The 24,309-nt window shown below is 44.8% G+C and overlaps 1 protein-coding gene across 1 annotated transcript in view; it reads right to left on the reverse strand.

Annotated features, from left to right (window-relative positions):
• The window catches only part of LOC119433159 (histone-lysine N-methyltransferase EHMT1-like), a 135,626-nt gene that overhangs the window by 100,842 nt on the left and 10,475 nt on the right, over positions 1-24,309 (reverse strand). Inside the window, exons 3-5 of the mRNA XM_037700298.2 lie at positions 23,311-23,372; positions 14,456-14,566; positions 13,245-13,388 (exon numbers count right to left, since the gene is read on the reverse strand). Coding sequence (XP_037556226.1) covers positions 13,245-13,388; positions 14,456-14,566; positions 23,311-23,372 — 317 coding nt within the window. The remainder of the gene's footprint in view (positions 1-13,244; positions 13,389-14,455; positions 14,567-23,310; positions 23,373-24,309) is intronic.

Below are 24,309 nucleotides of genomic sequence, written 5' to 3' on the forward strand. Positions count from 1 at the left end.
ATTCGGTGAGCTGCCCACGATGGTCCAGGAAGGCACATGCTAGGAGCAGAGTTGAATAAAATCTCGAACGGGGTCTTGCTTGGGTCTGCGACCGTATTCTCCGCTTCACAGCCGCAACCGTCGACAACGCTTGTTGCAGCGCGATCAGTCGTTGGTGCTCCGTCAGCACCGCCAGAACGCACCGATTCACCTTCGCAGGAGCTCCTAGACTTCGAAACAGTACAGCGGGGAGCAACAGCACGAGACTGTCGCCGTACCGGCTTCCGAGGGCTCTTTACTTTCTTCGACAAGTATTTTGGCGCCCCTTCGAAAATAGTCGGCACCGCACCTTTCGCGAGACCCGCCCTTCTCGTACCCGACATGAGCACCCGGCCGTCAACTTCAGCACTCCAAGTCCTGAGAATGAAATGTGGTGCAAAATGTCGCTCACACACACGGTCATTCTTCTGGAGCACTCTGTCTTTGCGCGGTATCGCCTGCCTCCACGCTTCCAGTCCCGCTTCATTATTCGGAGGTTTGAAAAGGGAATACTTCGTGTCACACGACTTGTAGCCGCTGTTGCAGAGAGGCACAAAGCACTTCACCATCGTGCAACGGCATAAAGCTTTGGGCTGACCATAATACACACTAACAAAGCAAATATTAACGCACTTCTCCGCGAAAGAGTCACCAGCTAAAACGCGCGCGCGGCGAACAGGCGGCGAAGGTCGGTCCCGTGGTCGGTCCACAATCTCGCACGCCCTCTCTCGTCGCGCCGAGTTACTAGAACGCTGTTCGTTCATCGCGTCAGAGTGCAGAGAGTGCGCCGTCCTTTCACCTAAGTATTCTTCCATCGTGGTTCATAGATATTTGTTATCCATACATTTCGATAGTGGGATCTGCAACGAGACCTGTTTTCCTGGTGAAAAGAACACAAGAGCTTTTGTGGGGGTTTACTTTGAACCCGTTTTCGTCTGCCCACTTAGACACTTTGTTCAACCGCTGCTGTACCTGTCTCTCACACACTGCAAGGTTAAAGGACTTGAAGCCTATTTGTATATCGTCCACGTAGATACAATAAAAAATAGCTGGTGGCAACAAAGCACGAAGCGTGTTCATTTTGACGATAAAGAGTGTGCAACTGAGCACGCCTCCCTGGGGTACACCAGTTTCCTGTACAAATGGACGCGACAGTGCATTACCTATTTTAACCCGAAATGTGCGGTTGTGTAGGTAGCTTTCAATAATGTTTAACATATTACCGCGAATGCCAATTGCCGACAGATCGCGCAAGATTCCGTAACGCCAGGTTGTATCATACGCCTTTTCCATATCTAGAAACACGGATAAGAAATATTGTTTATGTATGAAGGCATCACGAATGTTTGCTTCGATGCGCACGAGATGGTCGGTTGTAGACCGTCCTTCTCTGAAGCCGCACTGATATGGATCAAGAATTTTGTTTGACTCAAGGAAGTGTAAAAGGCGACAGTTTATCATTTTTTTCAAAAAGTTTGCAAATACAACTTGTGAGGGCTATTGGGCGGTAACTTGTTACTAATGTGGGGTCTTTACCTTGTTTCAAAATCGGAACAAGGTAGGTACCCGGCAGCCCATATAGCATTGAAAAGTGCGAGTAGTGTTATTTGAGTATCGCTGTGGATGTGTTCAGTCATATCGTATACGATCCTGTCAGGTCCAGGTGCAGAGCTCCGACATGTATTCAAGGAGGCTCTCAACTCGGCAATGTTAAAAGGCATGTTATAGGGTTCGTTCTGTCTGCATTTGTGGTCGATAGCCTTGCGTTCTGCGATTTGTTGGTGCTTTAGGAAGGCCTCGGAATAATGATTCGAACTAGATATGCACTCGGAGTGTTCGCCAAGAGCGTCAGCTTGGTCTTCCAAGCTGTTCGCTTCGTCGTTCACTAGCGGCAACGGATGGATTTCTTTTCCCTTTAGCCTCCTTAGCCCGTGCCATACTTTTGCCTCTTGAGTATACGAATTTATACCCGAGAGAAACCTCTCCCAGCTTGCTCTCTTAGCCTGTCTTCGCGTTCTTCTTCCCCGTGATTTAACATGTTTAAACTCTATTAGATTTTCAGCCGTAGGACATTCACGAAGTTTGCCCCAAGCTTTATTTTGTCTCCTTCATGCCTGTCTGCAATCGTCATTCCACCAGGGGACCCGTCTTTTGAATGAAGTACTCGTTTGAGGAATGGACTTCTGAGCGGCGTCAATGATAAAAGCAGTAAAATATGATACAGCACGATCTATGCTAAAATTATTTATAAAATCTCGTGATAAGTACGTGGATTCCCTAAAGCATTCCCAGTCAGCTGAGGCCAGTTTCCACCGTGGGACATGCGGAAGGGAGTCATGTTCGGTTACTAAGTTTAAAGTTACTGGGAAATGATCACTTCCGTATGGGTTTTTAATTACACGCCATTCTAAATCAGGGAAAAGTGAGGCATAGCCAATCGACAGGTCTATTGATGAATATGAACTATGATGGATATTGTAATATGTTGGTTCATTATCATTGAAGAGGCACGCACCGGAGAAAGTTTTCAATGAGTCGACCTCTCGCGTCGCATCGCGAGTCTCCCCCAAAGAGTGTGATGAGCATTAAAATCACCAGTGATAACGTATGGTTCTGGAAGCTGGTCGATGAGGCTGTAAAATTCCGTTTTACTGAGGTGATGGTTGGGTGGTATATAAATGGAACAAATGGTTATAAGCTTGTTGAATAAAATTGCTCGCACAGATACAGCCTCGAGAGGCGTGTGTAGGACGAACTGTTGGCAAGCAACAGACTTATTTACAACGATGGCTACACCTCCGGACGAGGCAGAAGCGTTGTCACGATCTTTACGGAAAATGGCATATTGCTTCAGAAAGTTGGACTGTGTAGGCTTTAAGTGTGTTTCTTGGACACACAGCCCCTTCGGATTAAACTTATGTATGAGTTCTGTGATGTCGTCGATGTTACGAAGTAATCCTCTGACGTTCCACTGTAGTATCTGTGTGTTCATGTTGCAGAGAATGTTTGTGCTGTGTGTCTTGTGTGAAAACACTAACTTAACTTACAGAGCCCTTGTCGGGCCCTATGATGCGGGCTTTTTCTTTTTTGGGGCGGTCGAGAGATTCTCGCCGCTCCTTTGGCGCTGGCTGCGCCGTCTGGCTGGAAGAAGTGTCCATCGGCTCTTGGCTGGACACCCGCTCTTGAGAGCGGTTTGTTCGCGGTGAAGGCCTCGTCTCAAGGGACAAGACCTTGGAGGCCACTATCCCGGAGATTGATGGCCCCTTCTGCTGGGGTGGTGGAGCAGCGCTAGCTGCAGCCGCCGAGGGGCCGGATGGCGTCGCTGGCAGCTCACTGTGTGTGAGCCGGACAGCCGCCAGAAGCCGCTGTGGTGCTGCCCCCTGACGCGCCACTTCGGCAAAGCTGGTTTTCGGCAGGTGCAATACCCGCCTGCGTGCCTCCTTGAAAGTTATGTTTCGCTTTACTTTAATAGTTACTATTTCCTTTTCTTTTTTCCAGGATGGGCACGACCGGGAGTATGCGGCGTGCTCCCCATCACAGTTCACACAATGTAGAGACCTTTCACATGAATCAGAGGAGTGTTCATGACTACTGCATTTCGCACAAGTTTGGCAGCCTCGGCAGTTCTGGGAACTATGGCCGAACTGCTGGCATTTGAAACATCGAAGAGGATTTGGCACGTATGGCCTAACACGAAGCTTGATGTACCCGGCCTCAATAGACTCGGGCAGAACACTTGAGTTGAAAGTATCAGATGCCTGGTCTGGAATTCTTTGCCATTTCGCCTCATTTTAATCCGTTTTACATGGATGACATTCTGCTCACTGAAACCCTCCAGGAGTTCAGCCTCACTCAGCTGCAACAGATCGTCATCTGAGACAATGCCACGGGTGGTATTCATAGTATAGTGCGGGGTTACTGTTAATTGGGCATCTCCAAATGATACTAGATTGGGCAGTTTTTCGTACTGTTTCTGGTCTCGGAGCTCCAAGTTGAGATCACCGCTCGCCATCCTAGATGCTTTATAGCCTGGTCGAAAAATATCAAAGTCTTTGACACAAGAAAAGGTGAGATTGCACGTACAGATTTGTCTGTTTTTTCTGAGTGAATCACATGGAATCGGGAAAAAGTTTCACTTTGGCGACCAAAAAACTGGAAGACTTCATCGGTGCACCCTCGTTTCAGACGGCGATCGGATAGTGGGGGGAATGAACTTGCCACAAGTATATATGGATTTTTCGGCAGCAACGCCAGCCACCCACCATGGAGCCCAACAAGGGGACGCTGCAGGGCCTGATAACACAAGACCTGCAGACGCCAGCCGTACGTCACTACAACCAAATATGGAATATCCAAGGTTCGCTACCCACACAAGGTTAACCCTGGCTGCCTGGGAAATTGGAAGTAAAAGGAAGTGAAAAGAAGACAGGATAGATTGAAAGTGAGAGTGAAAGACGAAGGTTTAAGAGGAGGACAGGAAAAGGCAACTGCCGATTTCCCCTGGGTGGGTCAGCCCAGGGGTGCCGTCTATGTGAAGCAGAGGCCGAAGGGGTGTGTTGCCTCTGCCGGGGGGCCTTAAAGGTCCAAACAACCGGCATCGACTCAACCCCCAGGATCCCCCTTTCCCCAGACACGGCTAAGCCGCGCACGGCGACACGCGGGAGGGTCCAACCCTCTTGTGCTCGGGTCCGTGGTGCCGCAGCACACCAAACGCCTGCTCACGCAGATGCCCCTGCGGGGGCGTGCGGCGTGCGGGACTGGCGCAAACAGAAGGATTTTCGCCTGCAAAGCAACACGGAATGGTTCCAGTGGACCGAAAGAGGACATATTCTGCGACGATCAACTTCGGCAATACGATCGCCTTTGCCGCATCTTGAAAGCAATCTGCAACGTGGAGGGAGTCCGCTGCAAGCTGTGTTTTCACCGCTTATAGTTCGCGCTGAAGCGAGAGGCGTGCTAGCACGAAGGTCAATTCGTTCGCCGCTTCAGCCGCGCTTCGCCACTCCAGCGTTTTTCCGCGGTCATCGTCCGAGATGTGGTCTTCTTCTTTCTGGGGTTTTACGTGCTAAAACCAGTTCTGATTATGAGGCACGCCTAGTGGAGGGCTCCGGATTAATTTTGACCACCTGGGGTTCTTCAACGTGCACTACAACGCAAGCACACGGGCGTTTTTGCATCTCGCCTCCATCGAAATGCGGCCGCCGGGGCCGGATTCGAGCCCGCGACCTCGTGCTCAGCAGCGTAACGCCTTAGCTGACTGAGCCACCCCGGCAGGTGCGAGATGTGGTCATGCTTCCTTGTGCATGCGTGACATCATGCTTGTTAATTTAGTTAGGAAGCGAATGTTTACAAGTTTATACAGCAGATAAAACCACTATCCTTATTTCGTATAGCTGTCTACTAATTTGCTATCGCAATGGATGCTTCGCCTTTCGGGTGAAACTGCTACTTTTTTACTCAACGCGCACCCGTTTCCTGTGACAAAAAAAAAATAATAAATAAAGAGTCCTTTACAGTACCGCGCACCTCATGCTTTATACAACTATATCCGACACTAATAAACCCGTTGAAGTTGGCACACCACTTGTCTGTCCATTCTTTTTGGTCCCAGTCTTTTCGTACTACATAGCACAAGAAAGTATGAAGAAACCAGCTTTACACCATACATGAATCATCATCATCATCATCATCAGCCTATATTTATGTCCACTGCAGGACGAAGGCCTCTCCCTGCGATCTCCAATTACCCCTGTCTTGCGCTAGCGTATTCCAACTTGCGCCTGCGAATTTCCTAACCTCATCATCCCACCTGACTTTCTGCCGTCCTCGACTGCGCTTCCCTTCTCTTGGTATCCATTCTGTAACCCTAATGGTCCACCGGTTATCCATCCTACGCATTACATGGCCTGCCCAGCTCCATTTCTTCCGCTTAATGTCAACTAGAATATCGTCTACCCCCGTTTGTTCTCTGATCCACACCGCTCTCTTCCTGTCTCTTAACGTTACTCCTAAGATTTTTCGTTCCATTGCTCTTTGTGCGGTCCTTAACTTGTTCTCGAGCTTCTTTGTTAACCTCCAAGTTTCTGCCCCGTATGTTAGCACCGGTAGAATGCAATGATTGTACACTTTTCTTTTCAACGACAGTGGTAAGCTCCCAGTCAGGATTTGGCAATGCCTGCCGTATGCACTCCAACCTAATTTTATTCTTCTGTAAATTTCTTTCTCATGATCAGGGTCCCCTGTGAGTAATTGACCTAGATAAACATATTCCTTTACAGATTCTAGAGGCTGACTGGCGATTCTGAATTCTTGTTCGCTTGCCAGGCTATTGAACATTATCTTTGTCTTCTGCATATTCATCTTCAACCCAATTCTTGCACTTTCTCGATGAAGGTCCTCAATCATTTGTTGTAATTCCTCTCCATTGTTGCTCAATAGGACAATGTCATCTGCAAACCGAAGGTTGTTGAGATATTCGCCATCGATCCTCACTCCTAATTCTTCCCAGTCTAAGAGCTTGAATACTTCTTCTAAGCATGCAGTGAATAGCATTGGAGAGATTGTGTCTCCTTGCCTGACCCCTTTCTTGATAGGTATCTTTCTACTTTTCTTGTGGAGAACCAAGGTAGCTGTGGAATCCTTGTAGATATTTGCCAAGATATTCACGTATGCCTCCTCCACTCCTTGATTACGCAATGCCTCTATGACTGCTGATATCTCTACTGAATCGAATGCCTTTTCATAATCTATGAAAGCCATATAGAGAGGTTGATTGTACTCCGCAGATTTCTCGATTACCTGATTGATGGCATGGATATGGTCCATCGTAGAATATCCCTTCCTGAAGCCAGCCTGTTCTCTTGGTTGACTGAAGTCAAGTGTTGTGCTGATTCTATTGGAAATTATCTTGGTGAATATTTTATACAATACTGAAAGCAAGCTAATGGGTCTGTAATTCTTCAATTCTTTAACGTCTCCCTTCTTATGGATAAGTATAATGTTGGCGTTCTTCCAGCTCTCTGGTACACTTGAAGTTGTGAGGCATTTCGTATAAAGGGCCGCAAGCTTTTCAAGCATGATATCTCCTCCATCTTTGATTAAATCTACTGTTATTCCATCTTCTCCAGGCGCTTTTCCCCTGGTCATGTCTTTCAAGGTCCTTCTAACTTCATCGCTAGTTATAGAAGGAGCTTCTGTATCCGGTTCATCACTATTTCGAATGGAAGAAGCTTGGTTGTTTTGGCTACTGTAGAGGTCAGTATAGAATTCTTCTGCTGCTTTTACTATGTCATCGAAATTGCTGATGATATTACTATGCTTATCTTTCAGTGCATACATCTTGCTTTGTCCTATGCCTAGTTTTCTTCTTACTGATTTCATGCTGCGTCCATATTTTACGGCTTCCTCAATTTTTCCCACGTTATAATTTCGAATATCCCTTACTTTCTTCTTGTTGATCAGTTTTGACAGTTCAGCGAATTCTATCTGATCTCTTGAGTTGGACACTTTCATGTTTTGTCGTTTCTTTATTAGGTCCTTTGTTTCTTGGGAGAGCTTCCCTACAGGTTGCTTTGGTGCTTTACCTCCCACTTCAATTGCTGCTTCTGAGATCAGCCTAGTTACGGTTTCGTTCATTATCTCTATGTTATCTTCATCTTCCTGTTCTAAAGCTGCATATTTGTTTGCGAGCACCAGCCTGAATTGGTCTGCTTTTACCCTTACTGCCTCTAGGTTGGCCTGTTTCCTCTTGACTAATTTCACTCTCTCTCTCTTCAAATTGAGAGAAATCCTAGACCTCACTAACCTATGGTCACTGCACTTAACCTTACCTAACACTTCTACATCCTGCACTATGCTTGGATCGGCAGAGAGTATGAAATCTATTTCATTCCTTGTTTCTCCATTAGGGCTTTTCCAGGTCCACTTCCTGTTGCTGCGCTTCCTGAAGAAGGTATTCATTATTCGGAGCCTATTCCTTTCCGCGAATTCTACTAACATCTTTCCTCTTGCATTCCTAGAATCGATGCCGTAGTTGCCAATTGCTTGCTCACCAACCTGCTTTTTCCCCACTTTTGCATTGAAGTCGCCCATGACTAAAGTATACTGAGTTTGCACCTTTCTCATTGCTAGTTCAACATCTTCATAAAACTGTTCAATTTCTTCATCATCGTGACTAGAGGTTGGTGCATAGGCTTGAACTACCTTCATTTTGTACCTCCTATTCAGCTTTATTACGACGACTGCTACCCTTTCATTAATGCTGTAGAATTCGTCAATGTTGCCCGCTACGTTGTTATGCACTAGAAATCCTACCCCGGATTCTTTCTTATCTGGAAGACCTCTGTAGCAGAGGACGTGGCCGTTAGTCAGTACTGTGTAAGACTCACCAGTTCTTCTAACCTCACTAAGGCCAATAATATCCCAGGAAATGCCTGATAATTCTTCAAATAGTCCTGCTAAGCTAGCCTCACTCGAGAGGGTGCGCGTGTTGAACGTTGCCAGGTTCAGTTTCCATTGGCGGCCTGCCTTGACCCAGAGATTCTTAGCACCCTCTGCCGCGTAGCAGGTCTGACCGCCGCCTTGGTCAGGTGCTCCGCAGCCACTGGGAACTGAGGGCCATGGGTTAATTGTCGGAGTCATGAGGGAGGTATTGGCCGAATACTGCACCAGGGAGGCCAATTCCTGTTCTGGTGAGGGAGTGACTTTGATGAAGCTTAGTGGGCCTGCCTAGTTTGGTTGCACCTGAACTAGTATAGCCCCACTAGCTCTCGGCAATATGTATTTTTTTTTTTTCTTTGCCGGTGTCAGGCACCACTCCATGCCTGAAAATGTAGTGGAATGGACCAGGATTCGAACTTACGACCTTCAGATTTGAAGTCGGGTGTTCTACCTCTACTCCACGCCACCACTCCATACATCAATATTACACACCAAACACCTCGTGCACTATTTCTCAAACCACACTTGATGGACTACCAGGGTTTCTCAAGAGAGTGCAAGAGGATCAGTCCATGAGGACCGTCGCAGAGATAATAGTCTTGACTTTTGGAAGAGCAACCAACTCTGTCTGGTGCAGGTCTATGATTTGTGCGTAAGTAAATTCTTCACACTGATCTACATCAATGTGAAAGCGAGAAAGAGGGTTGATGTTGAACCTCACTTGCCACTTTGTCTTTAGTTCAAACAAATGTCAGCGCCTACTTCTGCTGTGGAACAACACTTTTTTCATTATATAGTCGTGCCACGATTGACACAATGAAGCACCTGCCACACAATTGAGGCAACTGAAAAATTGGATGCTTCGGCTTCAGCCTGCCATATGCTCTTGACTGTGTGCTTTTGTATACATTAAAAAAATCAAGGTACAGCGGCAGCAGCAGCATGGTGAGACTAACATTTTCGAGGCAAAACGTAGAATAAGAAACACTTACCGTATTTACTCACACAATGCTCACACTTTCTTTCAAAGAAAATTGATGTGAAGTTTGGGGGTGCAACAATTACGCAGGAAAAAATTTCCAATAAAATGTTTTAGGTACTAAATGAAAAAACAAAAATAAATTGGCTGTAAATCAAGGTTCTCACTGACACCAATGGTAAACAATATATTACCTCCGAACAGCTCTTAACCTTTGTAATAAGAGCACAGGTTCTACGCAAGCAGTGCAAAGGCCCCTTCGTATTTGCGGGCACTGCGAGACTGACGAAACGGATAAAGTGACTCTGGCCCGACCTATTCAGAGTCTATGCCAGAACACTGTCGCTACAGCAATTTTCAAGGGTGCGATGATTAACTGGAGGAAAAAAAAATCAAATTTTTGATTGCCAATGTGGAGGTGCGAGCATTATGCTGGTAAATACAGTATCTAAAATAAATATTATGCAACATATGCATAGGATTGTTCGTTTTCAAGTTTTATATATATATATACTTTTTTTTTCAATCAGGGGGTAAAATTTGGGCGCTATTTTTCGAGCTGATAATCGGGTATTTTGTGTAACTACCGTAAAATTCCGTGCAAGCGCCCCCTCCCGTGCAAGAGCCCCCCCCTAACTTCACTGCTAATTTCAAATTTCCGCGCTGTTCCGGGAGAGCACCCCCCCCCCCCCCCCCCTTCCGCTCCGCACCAACACTGGCCTGCCACATCCAGTCCAGGAAAATAATGGGAAATTCGGCAAATCGCACCGGTGCACATCGGGGCGCCCCGATGAGCCATTTCATGAAATCATGGTCGTACCCGGGCGCCCCAGTGGGCACATGAGTGCATCGGGGCGAACTGCAGCTGGCAATCTGTAGTTCACGGACCGCCGGCCAACGGCGAGATCTGCCTCTCGCACAGCACACAGAGGAGTTCCCTGCAGCACAGCGACGTGACCACTCAGCGACAGAGGAGTGGTCACGGCTACGCTCTGACATCGCCGGCAGCTTCACCGCTGCTATCACTCGCCACCGATTTCGTCGCTAGGCCTTTTTCAGTTCACTGCGAATCTGTAGCGGACGACACTTCAGCACGAACAGCCGACGCTCAAAAGCAGCAATGTTTTGTTACCGTCGTTGCCACTTTACCCTCTCCTCGCAATAATTTCACACGATGAAAACATGCTGACATTTGCGGCGCCACCAGCTGCGATGCGAGCATGGCCGAGCCGCGGTTCGCTGTCCGCCGTCGGTAGCCATGCACTGCAGCTGAGCTTCACTTGTATCGGAACTCTCATTAGTGCTAAACGTTTCACCGTGGACATGGTTTTTAATAAAGTGAACATTACGCGTCACTTTAGTCCAGCGGACATAATTTTGCCTGGAATAGAAGCTGCATAACCAATGTTCGTGTCGCCGGTTGCGGCGACTCGCCGCTGCAGCGTCGATGCGCTCTTTCTGTAGTTCTTTTGGTGGTTTTGAGAGTGATAAACACCACTAACACATCTTTGGCTTAATAAAGTTTATGTTCAATAAAACTTTAATGCTATTCCCACTGCGCTTCTTTTTTTTTTTGCGGGAAAATTCTGTCGTGGCAATCTTGAATTTTGGTGCCGTTCCGGGATAGCGCCCCCCCTAACTTTGCCGGTAATTTCGACTAGCTCGAGGAGGGGCGCGCTTGCTCGGAATTTTACGGTATGCCGAAATTCTGTTTTTTTCGGGTTAAACTTGCAAATGTACTAAGTACCCAATGCATTACATTTGGGTTTTTCATTTTTTTATCGGAGGGCACCACAAGCTCCTTAACGCTAACGAGTTAAACTAGGGATCTATTTCAAGCTGGTAATCGGGGGGACATCAGGGTTTTCTAGCAAATACTCAGAAGTTTCGTGTTTGTTTGGAAATTAATAAGTAATAATGACAGTAAAGAGCATTGATAACTTCTAGGAAATGAAACATTTCATTCACGAAAAGGTGGTTTGTCAAACGCCTATTGTCGCTTTTCCTCAGCCGGCCTCCGTAGAATGTCACAGTGAGTGCCAACAAAATCTAACTTCGTTGTCTCGAGGCAGGGTAGCTGGCACTTGAACAGTGCAAACGCCGAGAAGCGTTTAAAAAATTGAAAAGTTGATATGGGGCTTTGGAATTCGGGGAGAAATCAGGTTTAACCCGATTCTCCTGAAACACGTTCGGGGTGTAAGAATCGGGTAAAATCGCATTTTCCCAGAAAATGAACAACCCTACATATGCAGAATCATTCTTCTATGACCTAAGCCTCATCTACTGATTTATTTGCATGTAAATATGCTTTATCTCAATCAGGTTTCAAAAAAGTTGTCGCAGTTTCACCTGAAAGGCGAAGCATCAATTGCGATAGCAAATTAGTAGAGAGCTATACGGAGTAAGGATAGTAGTTTTATCAACTGTATAAACTTGGACATGCAGCAGCACCGGCAACACGCAGAACTGTTGTCGACGCCGTCGGCGTTTTGCCCGCGTTCGCTCAAAATGCGTGCGGCGTTGGTGACTGTTGCCGGAGCCTCTGATATAAATAGGCACTTGGTGCCGCAGCTAAATGTCGCCTCCCTTCCCTCCCCCCCCCCTCCCCCACGGCCTCTCACGCATCGGAAGAAGGCGCGTTTGCTCTACATATATGGTGATTGTAAAGGAGGAAAGAGACGCCTACTTCTGCAGCCCTTAAGGGAGCACGGCGCAGAACGCGCGTTTGTTCTCCGCCGTGCGTTCACTCCCCGTGAAAGCGCGCGCCCCTCGCGCCCTTTCACTCGCACATACAGCGTTCGTTCGGCGCGCGGCGACGATTTAATCTCCATTGACGTCATACGGAACCTCACGGCGACGGCGACGCCGACGGCAGAAATCTGCTTTTGAGTGTCCATATAATTGCTATCGCAATAAAAACTTTTTTGTTGCGCGAAAGCGTGAAATAAGTCCATGAATACACACAAAATTGCCGCATGACTGGCCGCTCAAGACACTTTACGTGTATTTGCAGGCTTCTTTCACACTCGAAAAAACACTTATGGAGCATGTGTTGATAAACAGAAAGCTGTATCGGGAGTTTTTCATGGGGCTCTACAATTTTCTCATTGACACTTTTCATCTAATTATAATATTTGAGAAGTTGATTATTTAAGACTAATTATGTAATTAGGAGGAATGCAAAAAATAATCTGAGTATCTCCAAGTGACAGCCTTGGAACATTACCTTGGTTCTGTCCACCTACGTGGCATTTGCATATTTTTAAATCTTGGTACATGATACTTGGGACACCCTGGATATAATGCTTTGAAAATACATTCACATTGAACTGACAAACAATCTACCAGCAGCAACGCTTATTGCACTTTGCTAGATAGACTATCCAAAAACATCAAAAAGATAACAATAACATCAGTTTGGAAGTCTGCCACATTGGGAAGTTCGGTAGCAAGTGCTTCAGCACCCCTTCCCTTGCTCCCTTTGATGCTGAATTTGATCTTCTGGATGCGGCTATCGGGGGTTCAGATTGGAAAGAAAAATAATTGTTTGCGTCCTGCGCTTGGTTGGCTGCATTGCGCTTGCGTTATTGGCACGAGTTTACCCTTGTTATGTTCTTCCCCTTTCTCTTGCTTCACTCTGGCATATATAAGGTGTGCTATCCTTGCCAATAAAACCAGTTGTTAGTCAGCACTTGTGTGTCTCCCTTCTTGTGGTCGTCTGTTTGCGCTGTTACCCAAAGCCTTATGATTTGGAAGACCTGACAAGATTCCACTTCTTGAGAACTGCAGGCAATGCAGAGTAACCTACTTGAGTGCAGAAGAGGCCACAGTGGGGACAGCAGTGGTGCAGCCGCAGCCGATGCTGGTGGGCCCCACAGAAGGCTCCAAAAGGCATCCGCACTGAAGCACGTCCTAGTTGCTGCGACCTAAGTGGTCGTGTGCATCCCACAACCTGTAATATGAGCGCATGAGACAGCAAACTTACAGAACTACACGAAATGCCAAGCACAAAGCCTAAAAAACCGCAGAATGCTTTTTCTTGAACTAAAAAATAACTTCCCCATGTGCACTGCACTGACAGTACTGCTGCTGTGTATGGCATACAAATAGAGCCCTACACAACACACGAGCTTTGTTTGCATCTATGGTTACCACAAGTCCCAACTTGTAAACATACACATCTGGACAAAAAAAATAAATGCCACAAGAATAACCTGCTCAGTCTGTAAAACCTCTGTGGACAGTCCAAAATGCCAGTGTCATTATTAGACTAGTTATACAAGGTGTTTCATTTTAGCTGCACCAAATTTTTTAAAATTGCCTGTAGCAGACAGCATAATTATAATCCTTGATCTAAACTACTCAATGAGGCAGTCATTACTTTCACGACAAATCAGAACGTCTAATTGAATAATAACATAATTATGCTAATTAACTTTTTTAATTAATTATTTTACGGCACATCTTTTAATCTACAAATTATAGCCACTGAGTTCGCAAGGCATATCCACTTGAAACGAATTCTCGGGACTGAACCAGTTTCGAAAGATTAATTTTCGAAGTGTCCGACAAAATGCATGGGCGTTCCAATTAACTTTTTGGGTAAAACGCTGTTTAATGCATTGAAGAGCCTTGTATACTAGTTATATACAGTCAAAATTTTATGAGGTCACTGTATTTAGCACTTTTATCGCTACTTCCTTTTTTTAACTGTCTTTTGGGCTTCGTGTCGGGCTGGTGATATGGATCATCGCAATGCCTTCACATAAACCTAGTAAAAAAAGCATCCTTATATTTAGTGAGCAGTGCACAAAGAAACCAAAGCAATCCAAAGTTTGTATAAGATATGATTTAATAGCCGCTCATTACTTCAGCATGCTTTGTAACCACACTGCTAGGCACTGAAACATTTCTTTCTCTCTCTCACTAAAGGGCTGATATAGTTAAACATGTTTATGCACTGAAAAGATTGCACACTTCAAATAAGAAAACAAGATGAGAAGAAACAGTGTCACTGACCCTGCCTTGCAAGGAGTCGAGACCTTGGCAATGTGACTGATTCTCTGTTGCAGGCCTACTTGGCTCTGTGCAGCAGCACGGCCGCTGGCATGACGGTGACTCGCTATCCCACTGAATACAAGGAGGAACCAAGAATACTGTGGGCCATGTCTGTACCTCATTTTCATTTATAGTGAAGCCCGACACGGTAAACACACAATAGCACTTCACCCATACTCCAAGCTGTGTGAGCATGCAAGATCAAGATGGTGCCTTTGGATTATTTGTACAAAAACATCAGCAGTGTTGCATGGATGGTGTTGTCTGCAGCAGCATGTCTCACCGTAGGTTAGCTCCATGCATTCCAGACAAAACCATCAGCATCTTTGCAAATGTGCAGCATGCCCACAGGCCACTGTACTATACGCATAAATTCAAATGTGAGCAATTCCAAAACTACTTCAATGTGTTCTAGCATTTCCATGTTCACCTGCATTTGTAAGAGTGCCCTAATTCAGACTACAAAACGTACACTTAGGGTTGCCCAATGCTTAGAAACCTGCTAAAGAGGTTTTACATGTCACACTTCAATGTAATGATACATAAAAGGCGTTCTGAGTACAGTCCCCAACCAAGACCAAACAAACCTACAAGGTACAAGCAGCCCAGAAGACAAAAAAAAATATAAAAGATAACAAGAAATAAGGCACTATAAAATTACAGTTTACAGCTTCATGGCCACAATATGTATGTGAAAATGCATACATGCTACAGCTGTTTAATGTTGCTTACCAAAGAATACAGACCGGCGAGACTTAATCATAGCTACAACAAAGTAGAAAAAAACCAATGACTGTGCAAGCATGCAAGTTCTCGTTCTGACAAAGATATGGACAGAATGTGCACAGACATGCTGAACCATGGCCCAGGCTTCCAAGAATTTCTTGACAGTGCAATGACCACTTGGAACAGTACCTTATAGTGTTGCAAGCCCATGCAGTCCACACAAGCTTTATGATGCAAAAGTGCACAACTTATAGCTGACAATACAGATCACAAGCATGCTTTACAAGGCAAAGTTTACACTCATCTTTGTCGTATGTGATGCATACATACTGAAGTCAAGACAGACACTTCACTGAATGCTGTGTTGGCATGACATAATGGTATCACATACCATGATATTATGACAGCATAGCAAAAGACCCATGATGACAACATTTAACAGGTAAGCCCACATCACATAGATAAATGGCATGCAGTAAAAGCATGCTATCCATCAACAAGATGCAATCCAGCCTTGTGCTGTAAACCTTGCACATAATGTCCCTCCTTAAAGGGGCCTTGAAACACTTTTCTAACTAATCATAGAATGGACTCACTATTAAAGGATGTCACCTCAAGGATCTCCTGTCGCAAAAAAAAATTATTTCTAATTCTTTAAGTATAGGCATAGTTGAAGGTACTTATTGCACCGATGCACAGCTTTCTCTCCTTTCGTCTCCACTGGCGCACTGGAAACTACACAGGGGGGATGGCGAAGGGGCAAGGCCCCACCGAAAAGTTTTTTTTTTTTTTTCATTCTTTTTCCCTTTCTTTGCGACGCTACTTTAGGCCTGTGCAACGCTCTCTTGATGCGAGATGGGCACTCAGGTGTTTACAACCACTACAATGGCTGTACCTGGAAGCGTATTTCTATTTGCGCCCACGCCCAGTGCTCGACCGCTGGCGCCGCCGTGTGCCACTCGCGCGTACCATGTTTCTAGCCGCCGCCGTTGGAACGGAGGACTAGGAGGCGTTGACGGAGAACACGCTGGGCTGGTGGTGACTAGGCACGACTGTGGCTGCTGTTAGGGGATCGATGGTATTCCTAAATAAACGCATCACTGTTTTGATGATCCAAATATAATCTCACTATCAGGGAGGGAGCAGTCTACCTGACTGGAGCAGTATTTCTTTATTTGGGGTGCTGCTACGCTGCGCTCCGCAACACCCCAACGACCGCCACTTGCGTCGGTGCCCGGCACCACGGCTTCCCGTGGCACCGAGGTTCAACTGACCGCGCAGGGAAACAGAGAGGAAAAAAAAAATGTGATATTAAGAAAAAAAAATTTTTTGGTGAAGGAGAGATTCGAACCTGCGTATGCCTGATCTCAAAGCAAGCGTCGTAACCACTACGCCATACAGCCACGCTTACAAAGCATGGATTCCTGTGAACCATATGATTGCGTTCGAGCGCCCTCGGCGAAAGAAACCCCCTAGAAACGCGGTACGCGCGAGCGGCGCAGCATGGCGCCAGCGGTCGAGCACTGTGCGTGGGCGCAAATAGAAACACGCTACCTGGAACTACGTCCCTTAGAGAGAGACCAATCAGCGCACACGGTTGTCTGATCATCTTGCCGACAAGAGGGCTGCTCGTCGGAGCACCTTGTGGTTGCCACAATATCTACGCAGCACGTCGGTGTAGGGCTGGCTGCCAAACGTCCCTAATTTAGTGGGTCAGTCCCAACTTTTGAGTAAATGTCCAGTGTCCGTACTTGACTCAGTCAGGACAGCAAAATGTCCCAACGTTTGCTTTTATTTTTGTACTGGATAACAATAAATAGACCAGCTTTTCTTTTTATAATGCCTGACAGCTCGTTTGCTCAATATTCCTTTTTCTGTTCTGTTGCATTGTCATAAACTTGAGGCCATTTCATTTTTATCATGCTTCTAGTTCTGTTATAGGCCCTAACCGTTCGCATTAACTTTATCCATATTGGTAGCCGTGTTAGGCAACTATGCCTTACATTTCTTGTTGTAAATTGTGACATGGTAGGACAGAAAAAGTTTTCAACTCTGTTTCGCATACACAGTGGCGACTCCTCCAGCACTGACAGGGTCAGTCTTCGCCAGCCCCCCACCCTGACTTCGTCCACTCAAGAGTTGGCAACCCTATGCCAGTGCGATCTCAGCGACCACACTCAGCAAATGCAGCTACAAGCAATTGGCATGCATAGACCAGAAGTGGAAAGATGAAATATTTTTTTGGTCTTTTTGAGATCGCAGACATGTGTAATTTGTATTTAACTCAAAATTAGCAATTATAGTATTACTGAGATTGTGTCATACAAAATTTGTATGACAAGCTATAGATTTCAAGCGATAGCCATTTGTACAATGTATATGTGAACCACTGACTGTCTAACGTCTTCTGCGGAGAATAAAATTCCGTTAGGAGTCGCACTTGGTTTTGCTTGTGTTATTAGTATGTGCATGTGTGTACACTTCTCAAACCCAGGCTTACCTTAGGAAGACAAGGCCAGTATTTTGTAGCGATGCCTTTCCGGCAATAATGCCTTTTCGCACTTATCACGCTTTGTCAGTGGTCAGAACAACGGTCCACTCACATTATCAACGGTATCAGCCGGCCGTGAGCGGTGGATGATAAGACTAGTATAGAATAAGTCATAAGGCATCGCTACAAAATCGCGGCCCAGCACTCCTACCACAAGTCTGACCTACCTAGTTGTATTCTTAATCTTCCAACCTTTGTTACCAATAATCATAAGAAAATGGGAACTAATAAGATTAATGCTAATGTTGAAATGAGTATGACCAAACAGTTCCTTCAATGTGCCTTACTGCAAACCAGAATAATTACCAACTAGCAGATATTTGCCCCAGGAAAGTACAAATAGCAAAGCAAACTGGCTATGCCAATACAACCCAACAGAATTATAAATTGGATGCACATCAAGAACATCTTCATAAGATGCTCAATTGGTTCTCTCCTTGTGAGTCACAAATGCTAAGCAATACTGTTTAACTTTGATGCTCCTTAAAGACAATTATATGAGTCTTCACACATCCTCCGGGCCGTCTTGGTTCAGTAACCTACCGCCCGTTTGCTTTCTGTGATACAAAATATATGCCACATTTTTCTGTTTATTTAAGCAGCAGTTACACTAACAATGAAGGCAGCTTAATTGCATTGGACAAGTTACAAATTATCTACACTTTCACAGCTAAGATAAACAAACACACCACCAATACACATCAGGGAACTCATTAATGAATGAGTCAATTCAGACTAGGAGCCACCCATGAGCTATCTTGATACCCCGAGCAAGTGATAGGGCAAGCGAGCCTCAGTGAAGTGCCGTTATACTTTGAAATTTTACTTGAACATAAGCGGCTTATTAAAAATGTCGAAAATTGAATATGTTTTTTTTTAAAAAGGCCATTTTTCGTTTTTTTTTTTTTACAAATCCCCTGAATAAAGCCATGGATGTGGTCTACCATTCTGCCAAAAAAAAAAAACATTGCATTATTTGAGCACCTAACAAGTTACAAAGTGTCAAATGTGACCAATTCCGCCTAGTTGCCACAACACGGATTTTACATATTTTGATCTGTTGAGCAACACTCGAACTAATCCAAGGTGAAATTAATTGTTAAAAAATAACTCTGTTTTCCAGTAAATCTGTCCTGCAACTATTGCGGCTTTTGTTTACAACATAATTGTGGATTTGGATACCAATGTGGCAGAGGATGAGGCTAATGGTACTGCCAAGGTAAATACACCTGGTAACGAAGCTTTCATAGAAGCTCATACATTCAAAACATGGCGGCTTATCGGCGGTTCATGGGGCTTAGCGCCATCTGTGTGAGGAGGGAACACTTCCGGCGGAAGAAAAAATAATTTGACCTCATATCCGTTAAAGACAGAAGTGACATAATTTCCGTTAAAAACAGAAGTAACGACATTTTGTTCTCATAGGCGCGAAATCTGTTTTCGGAGGCCTGCCATTAGAGCTGTATATTCAAATGCCCCGCCATTCGACTTGATGGGCGGAACGAGCTTTCTGCACGGAAAGCGATGGAGGAAAAGGTCAGCCGTACGGGTGTCGAAATCACATCTCTGCACAGAACATACTTTCTTTGGAGGCCGACGAACGCTTTGGCCGTAAATTACGTAGAGTGCTCGTCCTTTCGTCGGACCTGTCGGCCAGCACTGTCGCATGAAAACTAAAGCAAACAAGTATCTGACGGTCGCAACTCACTACTTTTGACTGCACAGGTTAAGAAACAATAAAACTACCCGCGTCACCTAATTCAAACGTCGACATGCAAAACAACACATGTGAGCGGGGGCGTATTGTAACAGGTGAACTTTACGAGTGCGCCTTTCCACGAACTCCAAGAGCTGCATTGCATTGGAAGTGATAGCAGCGTCAACGCCCACCGCTATCGATGGGCGCTCTCACGATGGGCGCTGAAAAAAGGTATTTATTGATAATGATCAAGTAAATGAGTTGTATCTTCTTTTCTCGCCATGCGTATATAAAATGGATTAGGAATTTTATTTTCGTTGAATGAATCTAACTGCGTCTCGCTTTAATTAGAAAACGCTTTTTTCTTTCCCAGTGTTTATTCCCTCCAAACATAGTCGAGCTTCAATCGCTGCTCCCATAACCACCCTTGCTGATGTCGGTGACAATTGGTTCTGAACCGCTTTTCGCCCGAAGCTTCGCGACCTATGTGGATCGACCTTGGTACTGCTGCCAGATACAAATATTTTATTGGCCTGGTCTTACACCTTCTTTTTAAAGAACCTGCGGCATTCACTTTTACTGCCAAAGTAGCTTCTTCTCTGAAGATGCTGTTCTTGCCATAAACAACTCTACTTGGAAGTTATGGGTCCGCTTGCACTCCCATACATGCCACGACTGAATACCAGGCCTTGTAGGAGCAGGAACCCATTCTCTCGCCTTCAACTCCCTGAAAGCTTCAACCTCAGTTTTTGGGACATAAATTATTGTCTCCTTTGGAACTTTAGGAGTAAGAAATTGGACCATTTCGGCAGCCGAGTTGATGGCAGATGTGGCGTGACTTCAAAGATTATGTACTGTCACCTGGTGCTTCACAATGCCTCCAATTCCGTCGCAGGCATTTTTCCCGTGTGCACAAAATATCCACTTGGCTGATGCATACAGGGTATTTTTCAATTTGTGAATTGGATGTTTATACTTGAAATGAGCTGCAGCACTGTCACTGACGTATGCGACATACATGAGCATACAGTGGGATGTGCGTTTCAAGCCATTCACACCCCTTAGCAATAGCATCGCACACATAAGGCCGAGTCGTGGCACTTCTCATCGCTTACGACAGCAAAACAGCATGTACGTTTTTTTGTAATGGCCACATACGTGAATATGGAGACTTGACTTTTGCTTCAGTGATATGACTGAATTTCATCCGGTAGCGACATTGTTCAGTTCTCTGTGAAATCAAAATGCACAAGAACACTAGCTTTCTGTACTTACTTCTTTTATTCACTGATTGCTTTGCCTTGAGTGCGTCTAATGTAGTCATGGCTTATCTATTACTTTTGGCATTAATAAGTTTTTCTCCCAAGCCGCAAATATTTCTTCATTTTCAGGAATTCCAAGGTCAGCTTTTGTAAGAACTCTGATCATCGAGCACGCTGAGTCCTCTCCGAGTTGGCACTTAACGGAAAAGGGGCAGCACAGACAAAGGTCACGAAGGTCTTCGGTGCTTTTCCTCTAGCTGGAAACTTTTTCCAGGGCACGAACTGCCAACCTTACGTTCCCACAATAAACACAGACACACACTTTCTGTGATGGCGTGAGCGTGACCCATTCTGGTTGCAAAGAATAGAACTTTGTCCGTCCAATTGCCATTGTGCAATAAGCTTCGCAAATACAGCACGCCATGATGCACTTCGCAATGCACTCTTTCTTTCCACACAATATAATGCCGACCACATCCTTCTTGTTTGGGCTTGGTGGACTACAGTTACGTTTACCTTCAGTGTAATAGTCCAGTACTGCTTCTAGATCCTCCTGGTTTACCCTCCTCCTTGTGTAGGGGTCAGAAGTTGACCACACACCACGATTTTCCTGGTATTTTCTATATTTATGGGTCATGTAACGGGTAGCTGCCGCAATAACATCCTGTATCTCCTTGATGTCAAGCGACTTTCGCAGCTGAGTTAAAACACACCAACGCTCATTGAACGAGTCTGAAGCTTCGAAGGCTTGCTTTAAGTTATTCAACTACTCTGAGCAAGTACTGCAGCTCTCTTTCAATGTTGTGGGCTGGCTTTCTGTGCCACATGACGCTGATAAACTAGACCTAATTCTTTTTCTGAGAGCATGCTCAATTTCTTCTTCCTTGCGCTTGGCATACGACCCTTTATTTTTTATTTTTTTTTTAACCAAATGTGGAGGTACTAAAGGCAAAACTTCTGGCCACTACACATACCTGTTGAGCTCTTAAATGGCCGCTTGTTTAGGAATGAGCACTTCCTCTGACCCAGAAGTGTCCCCACCCTTAGATGTATAACTTCCAGATGTTTCTACCATAGTGATGCAGCCTCACTTGCCAGTGTGTCTTCAGGTGCCAGTGCCATTGAAGAATCCAGTCAGTACCTTGAAGCAGTTGACACAGTTCCCGCAGAGAACATTTTTTCTCGAACCGAAAGAAAACTCTGATGATACAAATTTTCTCATGTCTCTGCATATAGTTAGCACAAAACACGTTTCTTGCTATACTTTGCAGCTGCATCCACCAGAGTGAAAAAAGAAAGGAAGGCATCCTGTACCAGAGGTGCTCTCAGCAACACTATAGGCAGAACTATCCCTAGCATGAAATGAACCTTGGCGCACTGACGGCTTTCACCTTTCACAGCGCTATATTACTCACTTGGCCTCTACATTTCAGTGTTGTGAGCAGGCGTGCAGAGTCAATTTCAGCCGGGCCCGATCAAAGCGGCACGGATGAAACACGAGCACAGCCGTCACGCACCATATCTGGCCGTCTGCCAAGCGGATCGGAGGACAAAGTGTGCCACGCCATGCAGCCCGGCCGCGTGTCTTTCATGCTAACGGCTTCTTGATGCCTATGACAGGTGCAATTATTTTTTAATGACCTGAATGATTTGTAGCACAAAAACAGTGACATGCCGACCACGTGGTGTTGGTCCCGTTTGACGCTTTGCAACTTGTTAGACACTCAAAACAAGCAATGTTTTTTTTAGGCAGAGTTGTAGACCACATCTTTGAATTTAACCAGGGTGATTTGTGAAAAAATTAAAAACTGCTTTTTTTTTTAGAAACTATTTTCAAATTCCAACATTTTTATTAAACTGCGTACATTTGAGTGAAATTTTAAAGTATAACGGCACTTTGTTGAGCCACGACAATTACTGCAAAATAAACCACAAGCTTGTAAGTCTATTGCCACCGAGTTTTATTATCCTCAGTTTAATGTGTCTGGAGAAATACCTAGATTACAGGTATTTTGAAGCGTTTCCCATATTTGTGCTTTTTTCCCTCGAAATTACTTCCCTAATGAAGTGAAATAAAATGCACATCAGGTTCGACTTCCCGTGTTTTTTCGCTGTAAAATAATATTGTAGTCAAGAACTTTACAAATTTTTCGCTAAGGTACGCTCAAATATGAGAAATTATGAAATTTGCTAAGACGGGTTTTCTGCAGCTGAATGTTGCATTTTTTTTTAAGCAAGCAAACATTGTTTACCTCAAAACTAAGTTCACAATTATAGTCCTGGGTTTAAAACTTGCCCTAAACTTAATTTTTATCAAAATCAAAGATGGTGACCAGGACTGCCCATTCGTTCTTATCTGGATTCAACCTACAGTTTCTACACTGGCTGGCATTCAGTGTGCTTCTTAGTATGATTTCTGGTGAGTCTATGTCAGGATGGGCCAGGCTGAGTCTGAAAGAGCTTTAGGCTAAATATATATTTCGTGAGGGAGTTTGATGGTACCGTTTATTTTGTCAATCTATGCCGATGTACAAATCTTTCATCACTTTAGATGCACACTTCCTTTTCACACACTCACCACAACCTCTAGACGAACACAATTGAGGTCTGCCTGGCAGAAGGGACCACCACCATTAATACCTGCAAGAAAACATGGAGCTAGCTGAGTAGTCATTACCATACAGAAAGCTTAGGTCAAAACACACTCACAAAAAAACCTACAATATTCACCTTCACATTACAAATACATATCCGTTAGGAGCCATGCGCAACAGAGTCAATGAAACCTGAAAATGGGCTTAGTAAAGCATTTTCAAATCTTTAAAACAAAATACTACCCACTTCTTCCATAGACTGCATCCCGATAATGAAATGGCAATGAAATGAAGAAATTACATTACTTTTTTTTTTCTTTTATTGTAGCAGTGTACTCCCATAAAATAACTGGCAATCTATAATCCTGCCTGAGAATGACTGAATTTAACACTTCCACATGTGTGACACATTCTAATAAAATTTAACCAAAGTTAAGACTAATACAGAAAGCATCACACCTTTGAAAAACCAACGGTTTGGTTACTTAATGTGACTTGGTGTACTTAACAAACACGGACAAAAGGAGATAGCACAAACTTTCAGATGCATTTGACGTCAATAAAGCAGCATTATGTGGGATCACCAGTGCATGCTCAGTGCCATTTACAGATCATGCTCTCAGAAATTGAATTATTTTTCTGAAGGCATAGTCCCACAAACGTCAAAAAGCAAAGCTATGATTTCCATTTCAATAATCTCTCTGATTAGCTGGTTACGGCTTTTCTCACAATAATCATTTTATTGAAATTTGGCTGTCAACCCTACACTTTGCAATGAAGATCTAGTGAGCCACCATTATTGCTGTGATGCTCAAAGAGCATCAGACATTTGCATGTTTGGCCCCCATAGGTTCTAAAAAAAAAGGCACATGATAAATGACATGCTCTGCTTAGCCCTAACAAACTTACTCTTGTGAGCCAGCTCAGCCTCTGTAGCTCATTGGATGCAGAACATACCACCTCCCATCTGAGTGCATTATTAT

This window comes from Dermacentor silvarum, chromosome 1 (genome assembly GCF_013339745.2).
Source record: "Dermacentor silvarum isolate Dsil-2018 chromosome 1, BIME_Dsil_1.4, whole genome shotgun sequence".
NCBI lineage: Eukaryota > Metazoa > Arthropoda > Arachnida > Ixodida > Ixodidae > Dermacentor > Dermacentor silvarum.